The sequence below is a fragment of the Phalacrocorax carbo genome, chromosome 13, assembly GCF_963921805.1.
Source record: "Phalacrocorax carbo chromosome 13, bPhaCar2.1, whole genome shotgun sequence".
Classification (NCBI taxonomy): Eukaryota; Metazoa; Chordata; class Aves; order Suliformes; family Phalacrocoracidae; genus Phalacrocorax; species Phalacrocorax carbo.
Window position 1 is genome coordinate 14,665,074 of NC_087525.1, and position 20,717 is coordinate 14,685,790.

Below are 20,717 nucleotides of genomic sequence, written 5' to 3' on the forward strand. Positions count from 1 at the left end.
AGACGTCCCTTGTTGAGGGTAACAGAATATATTTTGTCTCATTTTAAATATTCAGAGAGCTGAGAAACCCTTCTACTCTCTGGATTATGAGCTGTTCTTGCAGTGTTACACAGCCAAAAAAAGGCTTTGAATGTCTCTGTTCTTCCTATGCGGGGTCTCGGGTGGGTGGCTTTGGAATGAAGAACTTAAGTAAAAACTTAGATGATCAGCTGCCCTAAGATTTTACAGCTAAAGGAAGCTCTTTAAGATTTAGGAAAGGTGTGAAAAGATAAATAGCTGTAATTTTGTCATTTATATTTATCCACCCCCTGCTCCAAGGCTCATATTTTGAAGAGATAAGGAAGATTCTAGTATCCCTGTGAGAAGAGCGAGAAGCGTATGGCTTGTTTTCAGGTTTCACACCACATGCTGTCTCTACCACAGTCCCATAGAACAACCGCTGTCTTCACGGGAGGGCACTGTGAAATGAAATAGGCTGTCAGGTACCTTTCACAAAGACAGAGAAATGACGGGTTAGGGAATTTTGTTTGGTTTTTCGTTTTTCAAACAAATGGTTCACTTTATGATGTTCTACCTCACATGTCTATCACCTCTCCTTCTATTAGACTTTCCAACCACTTAATCTTACTGCAATATTTAACATGGGTATTTATTTTCAGAATGATTGTGAAACCCTTTACATGTCATGGAAAATTAAATAACAAAGATGTAGTAAAAATAAAGCGGTTTCACTCCCTTGTTTAGCTGCATACACCTCCAACCATGTGATTTCACAGATATTAAAAATATATAGTCAGTTAATACTCAGGTTCAGGGCAAAGGGTGGTTGTTGTGAGGTCGGGAGTTTTTGTTTGGGTTTTTTTTCTTTTTTAGGGCTTTTTTTTTATTAATAGCTTTGCAGCTGCTCTACTTCAAAAATTTCGGCCTCAGAAGTATGGGTCTGAGTATTGGGAAAACCTCATTTAGCTATTTAATACCTGTGCACGGGTAAGAGTTTTCTTGTCACAGCAGCTAATCCTAGCATCGGTAACCCCCGCTGGCACTGCTGGGTAACGGGATTCCCGTGCGTGAGGTGTTAATGCCTTTGGGACATCTCAGTTACCGGAGCCGAGAGAATAAACCCTTCTGAGTTACTGCTTTCATAAATATAGTCCCCAGTTTGGGTCTTTTAGTAATTTGTCTACAACAAAGTTGCCACCACCTTTACGAAGAAGGATGACATTAAGTTGTGAGGCCGCTCTGAACCAATGCGGAGCTGAGGAAATATTTCATCCCTTCAGGGAAAAAATGCAGTACTTCTATAATTACTAGGAGAAAGCTCCATTAAGGCTAAAAGTAGGCTTCACATGCATCATCAAGAGTAACAGTGACAAAACCTTGGATCTCATCTGATTTCCTTCCCTTCACTGCAGAGACCCCTGGAAAAGCCGGACGGCCTGGATGTTTCGGATCAGAGCAAAGAACATCCCCAGCACCTGTGTGAGAAGTGCAAAGTTTTGGGCTACTACTGCCGCCGTGTGCAATAAACCTTCCAAGTGGCCTCTTCCCGTCCCCATCATCCTTAAAGATCCTCTGGCAGCACACGATCAACAGCAACACAACAAATCAAGATAAAAGCTAAAATAATTGCCAATATTGCCTATATAATAATATGCCTTACCATTAATAGAATGTAACATTTCTCCTGTGCGTGCGCACGCATGCAACAGGTATTTACAGGACTATGATTTGTATACATACATATATATGTAAATTTATATATATATGTACACACACATATATAAAGCGTTACCGATGGTGTTCACAACAGAACCGCGGTTGCAGGTTCTGCTGATTGTTTACACAGACCCTATATCATGGCCAGGTGAAATGAAGTACTATTCAATAGGCAAGGTATAATATTCACAAGGAATATATGTTATATGTCTGGCTTTTGCAGAGGTTAAATAGTTGTGGGGCCACTAATTGCAAGCACTCGCCCACGACGTGAACGCTATTCCTATTATATGACAAGACAAAGGAAGATGAGACAAGCCACAGCATAAAAGAAGGAAAATTATTGTTTTCCCGGTTTTAGAAAGTCTGAGAATTTTGTGCTGCTGCTTTCTTGGACTTTTTCTATTTGTTACCATCGCTTGGGCAGGGCTTAGGCAAAATCATTTTTTGCAGGACGTGGCAAAAAAAAAGTGAATAATTGTTTGAGGGTGTGGGTTGGGTAGAAAGGGAATGCCATAATGGGACCCAGAGCACCAGGAAGGATTCCAAGAGGTTTTTTGGAGGAGACAAAATTGGCTTGCTTGTGCGACTACCAGATCCTTCTCTTGTCATATAATCCCGCTGAAATGGTCCCTGTACGTGTATGGGCTGTTCATTAGGCCACGAGCACACTAAATTTACTGTGAATAAGGGGGGATAAGAATACTTAAAACTGCCCCTGAAACCCTTAATTGAAAGATTAGCCAAACTTACTGTTTATAATAGTTTTAAAGCCACTTTCTGGAAATATTTTTATGTCCTGTTTTCTACTGTACAAATTTGTAATAGCATAAAACCTGTTAGCCATAGGGGTGTTATGAGGCATGGAGAACCCTCTATATAACCTTCCCTCTTTATGTCTTCCTAAAACACCTACATACCTGAGGAGAAATGTAGGAGTTAACTTTTGTTGTCCCATTTCAGGTAGAACTTTGTGCAGGAGCATCCTGCTGCAAAGAAATATCTCATCAGGGATTGGGAAATATCATGAACTGAAAGTACCTCGAGACAGTATCCTGTTTGTTTGCCTACGTAAGAGTACATTGGCGAAAGGACACAACGAGCAATTCACTTGCATTATTCACTAAAAAAATTACAGGGATTATGTTTGTTTGGTTTTTTTGTTTTGTTTTTTTAATCAACAACTTCTATTTTTATGAAGTTTCCTTTAGAGAGATTGATTTGTGTGAATGATACTTAGTGGGAGTACTTTAAATCCTAAATAACTTGATGTGAATTAAATTTGTTTTGAGGATTAATTCCATAACGCTAAGACAGAGGGGGGGTTTATGCCAAGTTATAGCAGGATGTTACCGGTATGGACAGTCAAGCTCTTGTAAAGCAAATTGAAATCTTACAGTGAGCATTCATAGAGGAAATGGGAAGCTCTTTATGAATTCGCTGTAGGGTGAAACTTTTGCCATTTCTTTGCTTTGCTATAAGCAGGGAAAAATTGTTCCTGCTTATTCTGGCGGTAATGTAACATACATATCTCACCAACCGCATTATTTATGGGTAGCCCAAGTGATCCAGCCTAGTAGTTGGAGCAACGGATAAATGTTGGGACTCCTGGCTTCTGACCACAGTTCTCCCATTAGCTCCCTGATTTTGGGCAAGTCACAAGATCCTTCTGGACCTCAGTTTCCCCAACTGCAAAATGGGGATAATAATACTTTAGTATAGCTACCTCACAGGAGAGTTGTGAGGCTTACTTAATATCTATAGGTGTTTTGACATCACTGGATGAAAAGCGCTATGTAATGCTAAAATACTATTAACTAAATTAATCACTTTGAAACCAGTTTTGCCCGGTTGGCAATTCCATCAACTGAAATAGCTGAAAATAATATTATTGGAAGTTAACACTAATAACAGTTCAGTTGCCTCAGTGAAGATAAGCAGTTTGTGCAAAAGGAAGTGTTTCCGCTTGAAAATGCTAAGACTCAGAAATTACCTTAGAGACAAATTCTCTGAAAAAAGATACTAATCTGCCAATACAAATAAAAATAAGAAAATACACAGGCAAATCTCGGGGTGGATTTTCAAAGCTTGACTGCTAGTATTAATCTCAATAGTTTGTTTCAAGCATGAGTACTTTTGAAAGAGCCGCATGCTAAACCAGATCTATTTTTTTCCTCTTGAGCACTTAATAGTACATGAACAAAATAATCACCTTGATGCTTCACATCCAGCTAAAGGGCACGTAGAGAAGCCCCCTGAGATGAAGATAAGGGAAGATGTTATTTATTTTCTCCCTGAAACTTAAGATGTTGCTATCAACCATTTTATGTGTTGAAGTAATTTTAATCTTATGATAACCACTAGATCACTAAAACAGCACATCCCATGATTTAAATATGTCAATATACAACACACCACCAGGTTCTGAACAAAGACCAACTGCAAGATACCATTACATGCAATTGTTGCTATTTTCATGACAGTGCCCAGTTAAAAATTATTTATCCAGATTCAACACTGCATGGCAATGCCTTTAGCTTATGGATTTTTTAGGTTGTGCTTTAAAGTAAGGTTCCTAAAAATACACGTGATCGACTTTAAAACAATTAATGTCCGTAGCCGTAGAATAGTAATTCTTAAAAGCATACTTACAAGAATTCTATATTTATATCATTGATATTTTCCTAGGCAGAACACACACAAAGTATTTAAGTAATTGTTAGCATATTTGAAGTAACGAGGAGGAGAAGAGATTTCCTCCTGCACTTACGTAGGGAAAATGCAAATAAAGAACAAAATGCACAGGAAGGCAAGAAACAACACTGCCGTAGTTTGTACTGCCTAACTCTTAGACTGCAAATCTGCCCGGGCGCGGGATGCGGATGCGATCAGGTCCTGGGCACCCCAGGGCTGGAAGCAGCCTGCTTGCCTTGCCATCCCTGCCAAAAGCAGGGTGGGGAGGGGGAGTGACCTGGGGTCCCCGGGGAGCAGCCACCACCCTCCCTCCCCTGCAGCCGTGGGGCTGAACTCCGCCTTCCCCCCAGCCCTGTGAGGACACCCCCTTGTTTTCTCGCCTCCCTAACAAGGTGGTGCGTGGGGAAGGCAGCAGCGCCAGGCTCGCGCGAGGGGAGCATTCCTCTGTCCCTCCAGGCGTGAGGTTTGCTCGTAGGATTGCAGCACTGGGCCCTGGGCATTTGGTCTGTGCTTGTCTGTCTATAGTTTGTGGGTTGCTGGAAAAACACATCTGCATAAATAAGGTACAATAGCTATGACCATTGGCTTTTAGTTAACGGCACAGAAGGGAAATGTCTGAATTCTGATTTTTAAAAAAGGGAAAAAAAACCACCATTGATTACAAAATGTAGATTTCTTCTCTTTCCCCGCCCCGCCCAAAGGTAATTCACCTCGAGACCTAACTCTTTCCAAATTGGAAAAAACTTAAAAATTCAGATTTTTGACTGGAAAGAGGATGAGTTGATTTACCTCTTAGATTTTTCTGAATGCTTTCTGATGTTCTCTTTAACCAGCTCTGCATTTAGAGCATCAGCTAGTAATCCTCGAAGGCATTTTTAGACAGTCCTACTAGAAGCAAAGCAAACATCAGTAAGGAGTTATAAATCAACGCAGGCTTCCCTGGCTTGAGTATTCTTCAGGGCTCTACCTGAGAGAAATTTGGCTCTATGCATTTATTTGGCAAACCGGATTTTTAACCTCAGGTGCTTGCTGTTGCCTGCCTGCCTACCAAATCCATCCAGCACTTTTTTTTTCTTTTCCCCCCTCTTTGGAGATTTTTAAATTTTCATTTCTTTCTTAAAAAAAAACAACTAAACACAATTTGTTTCCTCAGTCGGTCAGAACATTTCACACGGAATTTGTCCTTGGCATTGGCACTGCTCTGGAGAAAAGTATCAGTGATTTGAAATGTGTGGTGTAGGTTTTTCGCTGCTTTAATTTGACGCGGCTCCAGTGAAGTTGTTATGAATACTTCATTTAATAGTAATGAAGAAAAATCCCTGTAGTTTAAAGGATAGCCCCATTTTAGCCAGTTTCTACTGCTGCTACCACAGACCTAAAATGATGCCACGCAAGCAAAGTTTGAGGCCTTTTCGTCTCAAAGTTGCTTTTTAATTTCAGATAAATACACAAGAGTATATATTATTTCTGAAAATAGGTGTATTTTGAAGTTCCCCATTATATGGGACTTAGTTTGTAAACTAAAAATGTGAAGTTACGTATGTCTGAGAGAAGCCTTATACCGAGAAGTATTCTCTACATTATTACCTTTTTATATAACATGAAATTTAGATTATCCACAGGTTGCACACCTGTGATGCTCTAGCAGTTACTCCAAAAATAAAACTACTTAAAACATTAAAAGTTAAGAGCCTTTGGAAATGTCAGACTTCATAGATTAGTCCTCTCCGCCCTGCAGTCACGCAGAATTTTTTTTTTCTAGTATCGATCCCAAGGGTTGCCCGCTGAACAGAATGCAATAGATCGCCCCACGTGTTCCAAGTTAAGTGAATTGACGTACATTTTCCATTTGCCTTTGCCAACACATTTTAAAATGTGATGGAACTATCCCCATAGAACAAAAATCATTCTTTAAGTTATCACTCCACTCCCGACTGGGCTTCAACCTGTATCTCTTTCCTGTCAGCAAAACCACTGCTGTGCGTTCAGTTTGCTATATTGCTGAAGTGCTCAGAGGGCTGTTTGAGACCTTAGATATAGGGATGATGGTTTGTGTTTCTAGGATGAATTTCAAAGGGACAATCGTGTGCAGTTACTAGCTATAGAAGATTGATATAAATGTTTACCCCTGTATGAAGTATTTTACAGTTTTACTTGCAGATGTGTATTTATCTTGAGTTATACTTGACATAGAGTTTCTTTCAATTTTTTTTTTTTAATACTATGTGTGTATTTTGGAAACCTTTTTAGATGTTAAAATTTTTGAATGGTTACAAATATTTCTTGTAATACTGAATTGTTATCTTATCTGGAAACTCTTTGCAGTAACTTTTTTGTATATATTTGAGGGCCTTTTTAAAAAAAAAGTATTGTTTGTTTTTTGAGGAAAAGTTTTTACAATTTGGAAGCTTTCAGAAGGGCCTTCCTCTCAACTAGGATACTAACAGAGGTAAGAGTTTTCTTAAGTATTTTGCAGAACTAAGGATGTATCCTCAAGAAAATATTTATGGAAGTAATTTACTTTTTTTTTTACAATGCTTTTGTCTGTATAAAGTATGCAACAGAACTACATTAAGAAGGAAATATTGTCTACATAAAATATTATATGAAAGTTGGTACATAATTCTGACAAAAAACCTTGCAATTCTTTAAGCCATATTGTTTTTTGTTATCCTTGGATGAAAATATCAGTATTAAGTAACCAATGTATTATTCAAGTGCTTAGACTTATATGAAAATGCTTATACAGTTTATTTATGTGTATTTGGGGAAGGATTGCTAGAAAAAGCTATCACTAGACATATAGCAAGTGAGGAGCAATTAACAGTATACTGTCACTTTATGGCCTTGTGAGAGACACAGAAGATGCTGACAGCACCGTTGAAACCCGGCTTTCAGAAACTCCGAAGCACAAGCGTTGGGTTTCAAACGGTGGTTCTTTCCTGTCCCGCAACCAGAGGGGAAGAGTTGGTTGGGACGCTGTGTGACAACTTGACTTTCACAACTCTTTGCAGACTGTGAGCTCAGCTATGCAGTATCGGCTACAGCAATAATATCAGTCAAAGGATGTAAGAGAAGGATTGAAGTAGATTATTGTAGGGGTTTATGTTTATTTTAATTAGAACTCATAGCAATATAGGATATGCATGTGCACGTATTTGAAGCATTTTTACACTTTACATTTCATGTAGTTTGATTATATTATGAAGGATTGGGTTTTAGTTTGATATTTTACCATGCTAAAATGGGAGTTCTGCCCAACCCTGTACTGGATTCTTGTTTCCTTTAAAAGGTTATTTAGTACAGCGCTCACTGCGTTGTGTACTAGTACTAAAACTAACACTGTATCTTATGAACTTCTTCAGCTTTAAAAAAATTAACCTAATTATTATTACACTTGTTTAGCTGTACCCACTGACCTTGTCAGATTCAGTTGGCAATTTGTATAATTTCTTTTTCTTTAACTGTTAATAAACTTGTACAGCTAAAACAAACAAAACCTATGGACAAAGGCCTCAGAGGTACCAGTTCTGCTTCAGCAAGCAAGATGACAGCTTGCTCATCTGGTGACTGTGTTGCTGAAGAGACTGTAAAACCTCTGTTGTGGATCGTCCATAAAATGGCATTCCGACATGTGCCTTATTTGCTGGATAGTATGCAGCTTTCCTCTAGTATTCTAGCATTTTAATGCTGTATTAAAGTACTGCAAAAAAACCCAGAAAGAGCGTGGTATGGTTTTCTTGAACATGCTTTCCTTTGACGTTTTACTACCAGCTGCGTTGGGCTCCCCGTTATGGACAGGCCACCCACAGCCTGGTCTTTGTGGCGCATACCTGCCCCAGAAAACCAGGACCCAGACCATGCGGAGAAGAGTTCCTCCACCACAGCCGAGTCCCTGAGCTGCCTGGTCACATCCTGGCTGAGAGCACTCCACCCCGAGTCTCCTCAGCTGGTGGGGCAGCTTGGGTTAACGGTGCTAGCTCCTAGTTTTTACCAGCCTGATATTGTCTTGTATTCTTCTGAAGGAAAAACCTCTTACCATCAGACACAGTATGCTTCTATCCATAATAGTTGGGTGGGAAAGTTTAAGTGCCAGAAAGTTGCTATAATGAAAAATAACATACATCATTTTTTAATGTCATTAAGCTATATCACTTACAATTTAGGGGATTGGATCCAATTCATTCTTTGTGAACACTAGACGTTGGCAAGGGCTAGACCCACTAAATGCTTGTTGCTTCTTAGCACTGCTCTCCTCACATCCCCAAAGTTCAATGGCAAGCAATTTTTTGGGACTGCCAATACTGTTGTGATTGGAAGTTAAAATAAGGATATCATGAAATTAACTTTGGACTTTAGGCATCCTACCTGTAACATGAGAGATCCCCTCCATTTAAAACAAACAGAACACTTTTAGCAGACACACCAGCACACTGTTGTTCTGTGCCTGATCGCCCCTACAAACACGGCGTTCTTTACCCCAGTGACACCATGTGTATCACGCAGCCGGCCTGATTTCTGGGAAGGTTTGGGTGTTCTTCTCATTCAGCCCGCATGAGAGAGAGCAAGAACGCACACTCACATGTGCGCATTGGTATGCACTGGGGGGAAGGGGGGAGAGGAGGTTGGCCAAGGAATCATGCAATTCTAAAGCCCTGAAAAAAGTGACTATTTTATCAAATGATGGACATCCTCCCAGCTGAACCGCATGGAAAGGAAAACCATGTATTCAGAGCTAGTTGATAAATTATTGTTTGAAAAAACAAAGCATACTGCTCTTCAATATAAAGTTTGCCAGTAGCACTGTTCCCATAGCAAGCACAAGCCACAAAGCCAAGCTCAGAACTGAAATACATCTTTCCACCAGAAGAACTGGGGGGTCCCCAAATGCCAACACCTCAAATTTAGCACTCCACTGAGACCAGGGAAAAAAAAAAAGCCAAGTAGACCAACTGCAAAGCCCTAGCTCCCTATTACCACATTTTCTATGATTCCTCAAAGAAATAACTTTCATGTTTAAAACAAAAGTAAATTAACACAAACAATATGGCGTCAAAAATGATCAAACTACTTTTCCCTCATTTTTCATTGCCAAGCGCTTCGCCTTCCTGCTCTATGTGAATGAGGTCAGGAGACAATGCAACACCCTGCTGGTCACAGAAGGGCCAAATAATTCCCACTTTAAGAAAAATAACAGGGATTCCATAACAGATTTCATATACCATTGATACTTAGAAATGAAAAGCTGTTTCATTATTCTTCATGGTACTACCACTTAAATAGTACACTATGGTTACTATTTTTGAAGTTGGTCACAATCACATCAAAACCCCCATCTCGGATCCTCCCAGTATATTAGCAGGCATAAGATCTAGACTAGATTCCAACTGTGCATTAAACTTGGGTAGTCTTGCTCAAGGCCCCCATACATGAATCATTCTCTGCCATATAACACAAGTCAGATACATTAAAAAGGCTCCTCCTTTCTCCATATGCCTCTGAAGGGTGTACACAAGAGACACTGGCAACACAGGAACGTGGAACGCCAAGGGCTGAATGCTGACAGTCAGGTCTTTTCTACTACCTAGTTAGTTTTTGATCCTGAAAAAAATAGACTACAACATTTGGCTTTGCTTTTCTGACCTTGAGAAACAGATCATTTGCAACCTCCTGTCTCTAACACCAGCTGTTGGGCCCACACCTACTCACTGACCACTTCTGTTTTACTGGAAGTAACACAGTTGCTCTTCCTCACCATCTGTATCTCAAAAATACTTCAGAAAAAAACAAAACTGAGGAAACTGGCCTTGATATAAATAATACCTAGATTAAACAAATAACACAGTAGATAAATACCTCTCACAATCCTTTTACAAATGCCAGGAGACAATTTTTAGTAACTGAACATGCTGAGAAACACCTACCTCAGTCAGCATTACTGGGTCTTCTTCCAAAGGGCCAAAACTGCAGCTGAGGCAATCACATTTGTGAGGACTTAGAGCATCGCTGATTTGCAGCCCAGGTGAGCAGAGACAGCCAACACTCCTCTGCAAGAGAGCAGAACACCGTCAGCCACAGCAGTTTAAAAGCACTGCCCAGGCATACAGCTCGGGGCCCACGAGGACACCAGAGAGGCAGCAGCAAGCCTGGGCATTCTTGGGAGACTTTGCTTCTATACCAAATAAAAATGCAATAGTCATGGATATTTTTTTCCTTTTTTTAAAAAAATCAAGTCTAAAAATGGAGCTTACATGCCCAGCTAACCCAACCAAAACCCGTGCCTACAAGGAAAGCAAATCCTAGCCAAAAACTTTATGGATATTTTAAGTGGAGTAGGGTGCAAGCCAAAGACTTTCTTTTATTTTGTACCCTAGCCTCCTTTTCACCAGCTGAGAACAGAAACGAGAATGCCACAACACCATAAGAAAGCTTTCTTTTACACAGTTTCCAAACACATCTAAGCAGCAAGCACAGAAAAGCTAACTGCAGCTAGCTTTTTATAAGGTTTCCCTACAGATTTGCAACATAACAAGGAGATAAAACTCAATGGACTTCCAAGGAGACAGACATATTTTTACTCAATTTGATTTTAGCCAGCAAAACTTAGAGAAGTAATAATGCAGGAAAACACTGCAAAGGCAATAGGAAATAAGACCTCAAAACTCACTGCTTGTAAATAAAACAGTGACAAACAAACAAATACCACTAGCGTAGGAAAAAAAATACCTTTGTTGAGGACCTTCAGGTACAAAGCCAGAGAGCAGGAAAGGGCCTTCTTTCCCTCCACCTCTCTTATATTGGCTGCTGCTCCCGATTGCTGGGGGGCTTCAGCTGTGCTGGCCAGCTGTGGGGGCACCAGCTCCTCCCCAGGTGCAGGCGCTTCCCGCCCGGCTGTGCCTGCTGCAGCGCAGAACCAAGCAGCCCTCCCCGACAGCACGATGAGAAAAAAGGGCAAAGGCATCGGTGCCACCACCAGGAATCCTCGTGGGCAGCTGGGAGGCAAAGGACAGGTCAATTCCTGTCTAGGAGAGACAAATAACTCTCATTTTAATGTTCACAGTAATTGTAATCTCAGCATGGTTATGGGTTAGGCAGCTGTAGGAATTTCATCGAGGAAATATGCAAAAGTAAGCTTTGTGGGACAAACACGACCAGTGCGCGTTGTAATGAACCAACTCAAACTGCTTTCCAACATACGCTGCTGAGGTTTCTGAATGTGCCAGACAATTTCTGAATGCAGTGATTGCACATATGAAGTAATACCTTACCCAGCTATGTGGTCTGACGTGTAGTTACTTCACTGGCCATTTGGCTACCCCATGTGTTTGCATTCCTTTAACTAAACTGAGGTAAAAGTGTCTGAGTTAAATAAAGACAACAGGTACCCACTGACACCAACGTCTTTCAGGATTTGGAGGAACTGAACCAACTTCATTAAACCAATCTTCCATAGGGACATGAACAACAATTCACTGATTCAGAGCAACAAAAGCAAAACCAAACATGTAGTAGCTGACAGAGTCCCTGACGCTCGGTGAAAGACACCCCAAATAGAGCATATTCAGTAACAGAGTTTAAATTAGCTAGTAACAGTCAGGATAAGCACACGGTGTTATTTTGGATAATTCAACTCAATGGTCATAAGAGTTTATAAAAAAGGAGGCAAATAGAGGGTTTGGAAGTAGGGACAGGAAATGAAACAAAAACTATCATTATGTGATCCTTATCGCTCTGAAAGGATAAAACAGAAGTCTAAAAAATCAGGAATGATGAAAGGCAACAAATAGTTTCCCTGAGAAAGGAGACTTTGCACAAGGCCTCCATCTCCTGAGAAAGAGATCACTGAGGATGGATGTGATAGTGGCCTATAACATAATAATAAATGACACAAATGAGGGAGGAAATATTAATTGCTTCTACAATGTTTTCCTTCTAGAAGCAGGGAATTTTGGATAAAATTATCTCAGGTAACATCATTAAAACAAAAATTTCACACAGCAGACTGAAATTCATAGTCATGGGATATTCTAGCTGTCAAAAGAATAAATGAGATCAAAACCACATAAAAAGTAAAAATCATAATAATTTTTAAAATCCTGTAAGGGTTATTAACCACGAAGATGCAACCCTGGCTCAGGAAGTCCCAAAGCACTGAAGTAGCCAGCAGGAAGAGGTGATGCCACCAGAAGGCTGATTGCCTATGTTTAGTAGCTTTTCCCTCATTAAGCTATTATAGGAAAGACGATATCAGAGTAGGTGCTGGTCTGATCGCCGGGCTGGCCTGAGAGGACTATTTTTTGTGTGACAGTAGGAGCTGCCATATAGGAATGTTTTAAACTTCATATAAGTTAAAAATACTTATGTAAGGAAACACTTGCACGGCGCCCATCAGGCACCTGCCGGCTGTTCGGGCAGGCTCAGACAAACATGCCCAAGGAAATACCCTTTAGTTCCCCAGCATTCATGCTTTGGAAGAAAACCTCGCGGCTCACCTACATTTGCCCTCGGTTGGGCTAATTGGCAGGAAACTAATCGAAACACCACCGTAATTTGTAGTCTACAAGTGAATATTGAGCTACTGCAGCTAGGTTTTTATCTTTTGGGGTTTGTTTTCTTTAAATTCATTGCAGATACCTTTGGTTGAAAAGCTGGTCCTAATTAGCTGTGTTCAGAGTTATTTTAAATGCATTCACGCACGGCATTCCTGCTCGCTGGGCCACGCTGCCCGCTCTGGCTCTCCACGTGGCAGGATAAGGTTTAGCCCTCAATTAGTCTCACCGTATGGTTTCTGGGGTCACAAAGGAATTTACTGAGTCAAGTAAAATTTCTAAGAGGTGTTTAAGCATCTCCTAGCCTCCTATAGGTCCGGTAAATGGAGCTTATAAGGATGAGGTCGTGGGCTCTGGCTGAGCCTTGTGCCGTGCCGTGACACGGAGAGGAGGCAGCCGAGGCACGTTGGGCTTCCATGATGGGTTTCAGCCATGCCACACTATGCCCTTCTGCCCAGCACCGAGCCACAGCCGAGGACATCCCGGATTATTGTGGAGCTTGGTTAGCCTGCGCCGATCTTAAATGATGGCTTTAACTCCAGGGCTACAGCTTCACGCCCAGACAGCCCCTCATGCTGTTCAGAGTCCTGAGGCGCTCCTGTGTGAGTGAAAACGCGCAGGAGCTGTGAGGAGAGCACGAGACCTGGGTTGAGAAACACTTTGCAATTTGTCTTTTCTGCCATAAATATCTCTGCCCACCTCTCTACAAGGGGAGGAAATGTTAGTCTGAAGCAGACAGACATATTCAGACTAAAGGAGTTACATCTGGAGGCTTTTGTGAGATTAATGTAGCCAAGAGAAGAAAGTGAACTTCTTCTCCCCTGATTTCCTTCCTACGTTGAGCCCTGTGCACCTCCTCACAAGAATTTAGCGCAACGGGAGAAGAAATAGAGGCTCAAATAAGGCTTTACAGTCCCAGGAAAGGTGAAGTTCAGCCTAAGGTATGTATGATTTGCTCCCTCAAGGACTGTACACGTGAAATATAGCTTAGATTTTTGGTTTTTCAAAATGAGAATTTAATACGCTTCCTAAACCTGATCTTCTCTTCAACACCTTACCAGCAAACCCGACAGATTCCAAACAGCTTTCTAAATATGAGAAGTAAGGGAAATTTTTCACCTGAGTTCTTTTTGTAAAAGTAGACAATACAGCTGGTTGTGTTTAACTTTACAGTAATGGGCAGATAAACCTTATTTTCACTACTGGCATGTAGTCTTGTTTTCTTAAGAGTTAAAAGCTGCTTTTCTTTTAACCCAGGTACTGCCTGGTCTCTAGCATGTCACCAATCCCTTTCAGAGATATCTAAAGAAAAAGAAAAAAAGAAGAAAAACAAATTCCAAAGCTGTGCCCTGCTCCCCAGGTCAAACAAACAAACAAACAAATCCCAGTAATTAATTAGAATTAATCTTCTAAAAAACCCCGCTGGTTAAAATCTGGTTCAGTGACTGGAATGAGCCATGTACGTTTAGATTCTCAAGTTTATCAACTTCAGCGGAGGCTCCTTCACCTATAGATTTAGTCTGTAAGTCATTGTGCATGAAATAACTGGAACTGTAAACTTCAAGTCCCTAGATGCCTCCTACCTCCTTGTTTTCTCTTGCCTTCCTCAACTCCCCCTCCATTGCCTGTATTTCACAGTTGTTGGTCTTTTGTGGCCTCTTTATTTCAAGTCTGAAGTTATATTACGTGCTTTGCACCACCCCAGTTTTTCAAAAGCAATATTTTTGTATTACAATAAGATGCTGCCCCCTCCCACGGCCTTAACAGCATTCTCACACACATCCCAAGCAGCCCGTGCCCCACGCCGCCTGCGGCGTAGGCAAAGGCCCCGGTGCTCTCCGCTGCCCGTGGTCCTTTGAAGAAAATTATTTGTTCTAGTGTTGAGTATTTTATTTTCAAAAGAGAAACATTTATTTAGAAAGCACTGAAAGGGCCTTAAGTTTGACAGAAGGACATGGAGAAACAGCTAAGCCATAGGAAATAGGCTTCGCCCAGCGCCAAAGCCTGGTACCTCTAGATCAGAAGGAAGCAGGTGTGTGACCACAGCTGTTTCACTGCCCTTGCAGGAAGCAAAGCGAGGCCTCTGTCATGAAGTCACGATTGTGGTTTCTGGTCTTTCGCACACCGTCCCGGCTACTAGCTCAGCAGAGAACCAAACATGCCATGTACGAGGCAGATAGCACTACTTTGCCAGGGGCGGGAGCTGAGTTCCTGGTTGCCCTGTTAGTCCCCAGGCATGGCCACCTGCAGCTGAACTAAAGCCTAATAATCCCCACCTTTTCTACTCCCCAGAGCTCCTCCTGTCACTCCTCAGAGAGCTCAATAGCTCTAGGAGGCCTTACTAGCAGGGATGAATCTGATTTTTCTGCTGCTGTTTGAAACCCTCTTTGTTTGGCCAGGTGGAGCCATGGAATAGCTCTTCAGGGCAGAAAGCACCTTGCTTAGGGGAGCGCTTTGCTCCCTTGAACGTTAGGGGAGACAAGTGACACGGTGCAATGGTTTTGCAGTGCAGCAAAAACAATTTCCCAAACACAGTAAGCTGGGTGTGAAAATGATCTTCTTGATGTCTCCGTTTAGCACATTTGGTTGCCTAGTGAGAAGGAGCCCGAGACGGCGTTAGCAGACGGGTCTGCAAGATCAGTGCTGGCAAATGTGGAAACTTTTGCAGCCTCTGGCTCCAGCCCCAGCTCGTCCCCACTTTCCATGAATGCCTAATTGAGGCTGCTTGGCTTTTTCCGCAGAGGTGAGAGCCAGTTTCCAGGCAGGGCATATGGGTGTATTCTGTAAGTCTTTGCCTTGTAAAGTTTTAGCACCCAAAAAAGCCTCCCGTCTCCAGTATGATTCAGTTGGCTGGCAAGGGAGTGGCTGACAGGCAGGGGTGATGGTTGTTGCTGTTGGCGGGAGAAACCAGAGGGTAGGAGTGGGGACAGAGCGGCTCTCTTTTAAAGAAATTATGCTGACAGCAATCATCTCATTTCGTATGGGGCATGAAACCCTCTCAGGCTACTACACTAAAGTCCCAGCGAGACAGAACACCTGGGTACAGCCGCAGCACAGGGACAACAGGCAGCAGCGTGAGGCCGAGGGTGTAGCCTTTTGTGGCTGTCCATCCCTGTGCCATTTCTCCTGGTGCAATCCATGTCAGCCGGCCCGTCCCCCAGCTTAGCATCTGCCAGAGACCACTTGCAGCAGCCATGGGACTTACGTGGCACTCACACCTCCACCTGCAGCACCTCAGCCTCTGGACCGCGCAGCGCTGGCGGCAGCATCCCGCCGCTACGTCCCGCTACGCTGCGGGTTCAGAGGGGCAGGTCCCGAAAGAGGCATGCCTCGTACCGCTGTGCGGGCAGTGGCTCCCATGCCAGAACTAGGCTGAGCTGCTGTTTCCATGTGTGGAGCAGCGCAAAGAGCCGCACAAAGCCACAGCTCAGCATCCAGAGCAGGACGGGGCCGCCCATGCCAAGAGCTTGCCCCCCACTGATTTCCCATAGGTGCCCGAGTCAATATTAACTTAGGCGCAGCTTAGATAGGGAGCATCCGATAACACCCAGCTAGGAAGCTGTCTAGGCTCCCCAACATGCTGTGTTCACACTGTTCCTTTCTCAGGGGGCCAGACCCTGCACCTGCCAAACATAATGTGGATAATGGAGCGGCCTGGCCTATCACGGATGTTGGGGTTTTATATTAATCACATGGAAATAATTTTGGACAATTAAGCATACAGATGAAAGGCCAACTGGCTGCACATGTTGTGTGGGGCACGGCCTAAAAGCAGCCCCAGTGATTGAGATGATGTAGTGTGAAAGCTGGATTAAACAGGTCAAGTAAATTTGGAGCAGCTAAAATAAACTAAACGCTCTTCCAAAACTTATGTTGTGCTTGCCACATAATATTGCTGTGCTGTGGTAGCATGTCCCAAACATGCCAAAACTGTGATGTGCTTGTTCCAGGGTCACAGTGCCAGAGGGTGAGAGAGCGAGGACGGTTACTTTGGAAAAAAAGCCGGTCGGAAAGTAGTTCTGAGAAAGTCACAAGCGCTTCTGAATGAGCGGCCTGATAAGGCCTTGCACGTCTTCCCTGCCAGCCAACCTGCCCAAAGACCCTGAGCCCTAGGAAGGGATCCAGGCTCACACTGAGCAATCAAATGCAAATGAATGTTCTGGGCTTTTGCTCCCCTCTATAAACATTTTCCAGCTAGTGGTAAGCTGTTTTGAAAGCCCCCAGCAGCTTGGCTGGGAGCTGAAGCCATTTTACAACATCTGGGAATGATTCCCGAATCACTTCCCCACATACACCTGTATTGAACTCCATTTGCAGCCAGTTTGCTGTGGAAAGCCAGCCTGCACTGCCCATCCAGGGCCGGGGGGGGCATCACCATCATCCAGGATGGCCAACTCCAGCCCCAGCGTGGTTTGTGGGGCTCTGCAGGGGTGGCTAACGGTGTGAAATGCTTGCCATCCCTCTGTGCTGACCTCACCTTGGGCCATCACCAGCAACACAGCATGCAAAAGGCTTTAGGAGAGTGAGAAAGCCATGTAGGAAAATAAAACGGCCCTCAGGCACTCATGGGCAGATTCCTAGGCTGGACATTAATCATACTGGGAACACAGGGAGTCCAAAGTGAGTTGCAAAAGGGCTTGGATGAACCTCAGCCCTTTTCCTATCACGCAGCCCTCCGTGGCCACCCCTGCCCAGGCTGGTGCTGCTCAGTCTTCCACAGTGCTCTTGTTTTATTTTCTTACCATTTAATTGCCATATGCTTCGTATTATCTTTGTTTTTACTTTGTCTTGGTCATTCCAATCCTTCGCTACACCAGATAATCAAGAGTTGTCAGCAGTAAGCCATTAGAGAGTAAAACACAGCACTTGAAAGATAGGAAATGTTAAGGGTCGATGCTTCAAATTCTTCCTTGTATGGAGCCCTGCAACATGTAAAGGGTTTTATCCATCTTGAACTCATCACTGGAAAAGCGTTTTTAGCTTGTATGTGTGGTTTCAGTGTTGTTCTTTTGAATGGCTGTATTTCAGTATCGTATTAATTGCCAAAGCCCTGCCTCATTTGCAAGGGCAGTGATGGAGAGTGCACGTGGCACAAAGGTGCCAGAGCGAGAGAAGGCGGTAAGAGCTCACTGCCCCAGAGACAGCTGGACAGCACACACTCTTTTGGGTTTTTTTTTAATTTCTCCATGAGAATTTGCAAATGTACCAAAGTTCATGAGTTTGCAATTAATGTTCTTTATATGAAGCATGTAAACCCATGGAAAGCTTTGTGAAGGAAGAGCAAACTACTCAGAGAAGGTAAAATAAGCTGACTAGAAACTTGGTGATTCCCAACTAACCACATATGAGCTAAGGGGGAGGCATTTGCATTTGCCACGGTGACCGGTTGGTTGTGTGCAAAACTCCTGGGTACCCAAGCAACCTGCTCGGAGGTGCGGGGAGAGGGAAAGGGGAAGGTCAAAAGATGGAGAAGCTCTGAACCCTGAATTTAGTGTGATTGCTGCTGGAGTTCAGAAGTATCCTCTGGAAATACGGAAGAGAGGGTGTGAGCCTTTGGCTACAGATCCCTGGGGTTCCAAGCTGGAGGACTGTACTTGGGTAAACGAGGAAAAGAAACCTACGCTTAATATTCAGAGCTTTGGGGTCTGTACTTTATTTTCTCCACCCCTCTTGTTCTATACCTATTTTCTAGAAAACCTTGACCTGAAGGCTTGCTAAACAACCATTTGCTTTGGTTCAGCGCCAGCCCCATTTACCTGGCGGCACAGAATAGAGAAAAGCAAGACCTGCAGGCAGCCTGGTGACAGCGGGAGTATCCGGGCAGCGTCTGGGAACATGCCCTGACCGTCTGCAGAAGATCAGAGCAGGGTTTTTTTGTTTGCCTTTGGAGGAGTGCCCCTTGGCTGACACAGGCATCCTGGCTGTAAGGAGTGGTGACAGTAAAGCACAACAGATAAAACCGAAAGCCTTGCAGGAGTTGTCATACATTTATTAATGACTTACAAAGCAAGAGTGGGGCTGCCTGCAGCGTAACAACCCACTGCCCTTCTAAACTTACACACCTATTTGAAACCGTTCCTTAAAAATAAATGAGATGGTCAGCTTCAGTGCAGCTAAAACCTCAGAGCATCAAGCCTTTTGGCCATCAACTGTTTTTTCCTGGTGAAGGGCAGCTACAGCCCCTATTTCTGAGCCCTGTGAAGCACTCCTAGGCTGGAAAGGCGGTTGTGCAGGTGTCACCGACGTCAGGGTGAGCCCAGCCAGGCTGACTGGAGCCCTTTCTCCTCGGGTACACTGTCATGCACCCAGGATGAGATGGAAAGGACGCAGCGAAATGCTGATGGCTTCTGAGAAACTCTGCCTGCTGCCTCCGAGGCCAGCCCAGGGATTCGCTTTCCAACCTTTCCATCGCCCCACTGGTGCTGCGGGATGCCCCGCAACACTGAACACAGCCTTTAATCACTGCAGCGCTGACAGCAAGCCCCGTTATGTGTGTGTGTGCTCACCGAGGCCTGTTTTATTTATGTCCAGAAGGATCTTTTATAAAATCAAATGTCTGAACAATGTCAGCGCTGCGTGGTTATTCTCTGAAGGCTGCGGCAGCGTGTTTCTGTGCTGTTGTGTTTCTCCAGAAGACTTTTGCCAGACAGCTATACATGGCTGTGGAGTTACTGAGAGAGCTAAATGGAGCCCTGATGCAGACATCCCCTTAAAAACTTTTGTGTATTTAGCTTCCCAGAAATACAATGATTTTCAAGCATAACGAGAGTTTTAAAGACAAATGTGAACTTTTCTAAACACGTTAGAGCTTTTCTCTTTCTGAAAAACAAATAGGGGCTGGTGGTTGAGTACTGCAATTACACTGACAAGCTGACAGGCTTACGCCAGGATAACATCTATCATTTTGGAATGGCCGACATGACCTGAGAAGTAATGCTGCAGCACGAGGTCAGGCCAAGGCTGAGCATGCCAGTTTCTCCATCCCATCAGATCTCTTCTGGCCAAAGAAAGAGGTCTAGTGGGGAAGTCAGGGGATATGTTCAAGCTCTCTTGTGCTGGAGAAAGGAAAATAAAAGGGAAACCTGAATGCTGGAGACTGGCAGAGCACTGGGAATTACCTTCGATGGCTGCCTTGCTACCTGGTCACCTTCCTAGTGGTCAAGCCAATGACGAAGGTGGCTGGAAGCACAGCATCCCTGGCATCAGGCAAGGGCTCCCCCAGTGCCCCTGGGGTCCCTGCACCCCAGGGCCTCACGCAGCGAGGGGTCAGGTCCCCAGCGTGGTCCCTCTTTGCCAGCACTGAGGTGAGGCTGGCGAGGGGGACCCCACTCCTGGCAGTCACAGAATCACAGAGTGGTGAGAGTTGGCAGGGCCCTCTGGAGCTCACCCCGTCCCACCCCCCGCTGGAGCAGGCACCCCCAGAGCAGGGGCACAGGGCCGCGTCCAGGCGGGGGGTGAATGTCTCCAGGGAAGGGACCCCACAGCCTCCCTGGGCAGCCTGTGCCCCTGCTCTGGCACCCGCACAGGGAAGGGGTTTGTCCTCATGTTCAGGGGGAACTTCCCGTGTTCCAGCTTGTGCCCGCGGCCCCTTGGCCTGGCGTTGGGCACCGCTGAAAAGAGCCCGGCCCCATCCCCCTGACACCCACCCTTCAGATATTTATAGGCACTGATGAGATCCCCCCTCAGCCTTCTCTTCCCCAGGCTGAACAGACCCAGGTGCCTCAGCCTTTCCTCAGAAGGGAGATGCTCCAGGCCCCT

The 20,717-nt window shown here is 43.9% G+C and overlaps 1 protein-coding gene across 1 annotated transcript in view; it reads left to right on the forward strand.

Annotated features, from left to right (window-relative positions):
* Positions 1 to 8,132, forward strand: part of ZCCHC24 (zinc finger CCHC-type containing 24) — a 119,533-nt gene extending 111,401 nt beyond the window's left edge. Inside the window, exon 4 of the mRNA XM_064464889.1 lies at positions 1,413 to 8,132. Coding sequence (XP_064320959.1) covers positions 1,413 to 1,526 — 114 coding nt within the window. The 3' untranslated portion in view covers positions 1,527 to 8,132. The remainder of the gene's footprint in view (positions 1 to 1,412) is intronic.
* The last annotated feature ends 12,585 nt before the right edge of the window (positions 8,133 to 20,717 follow it).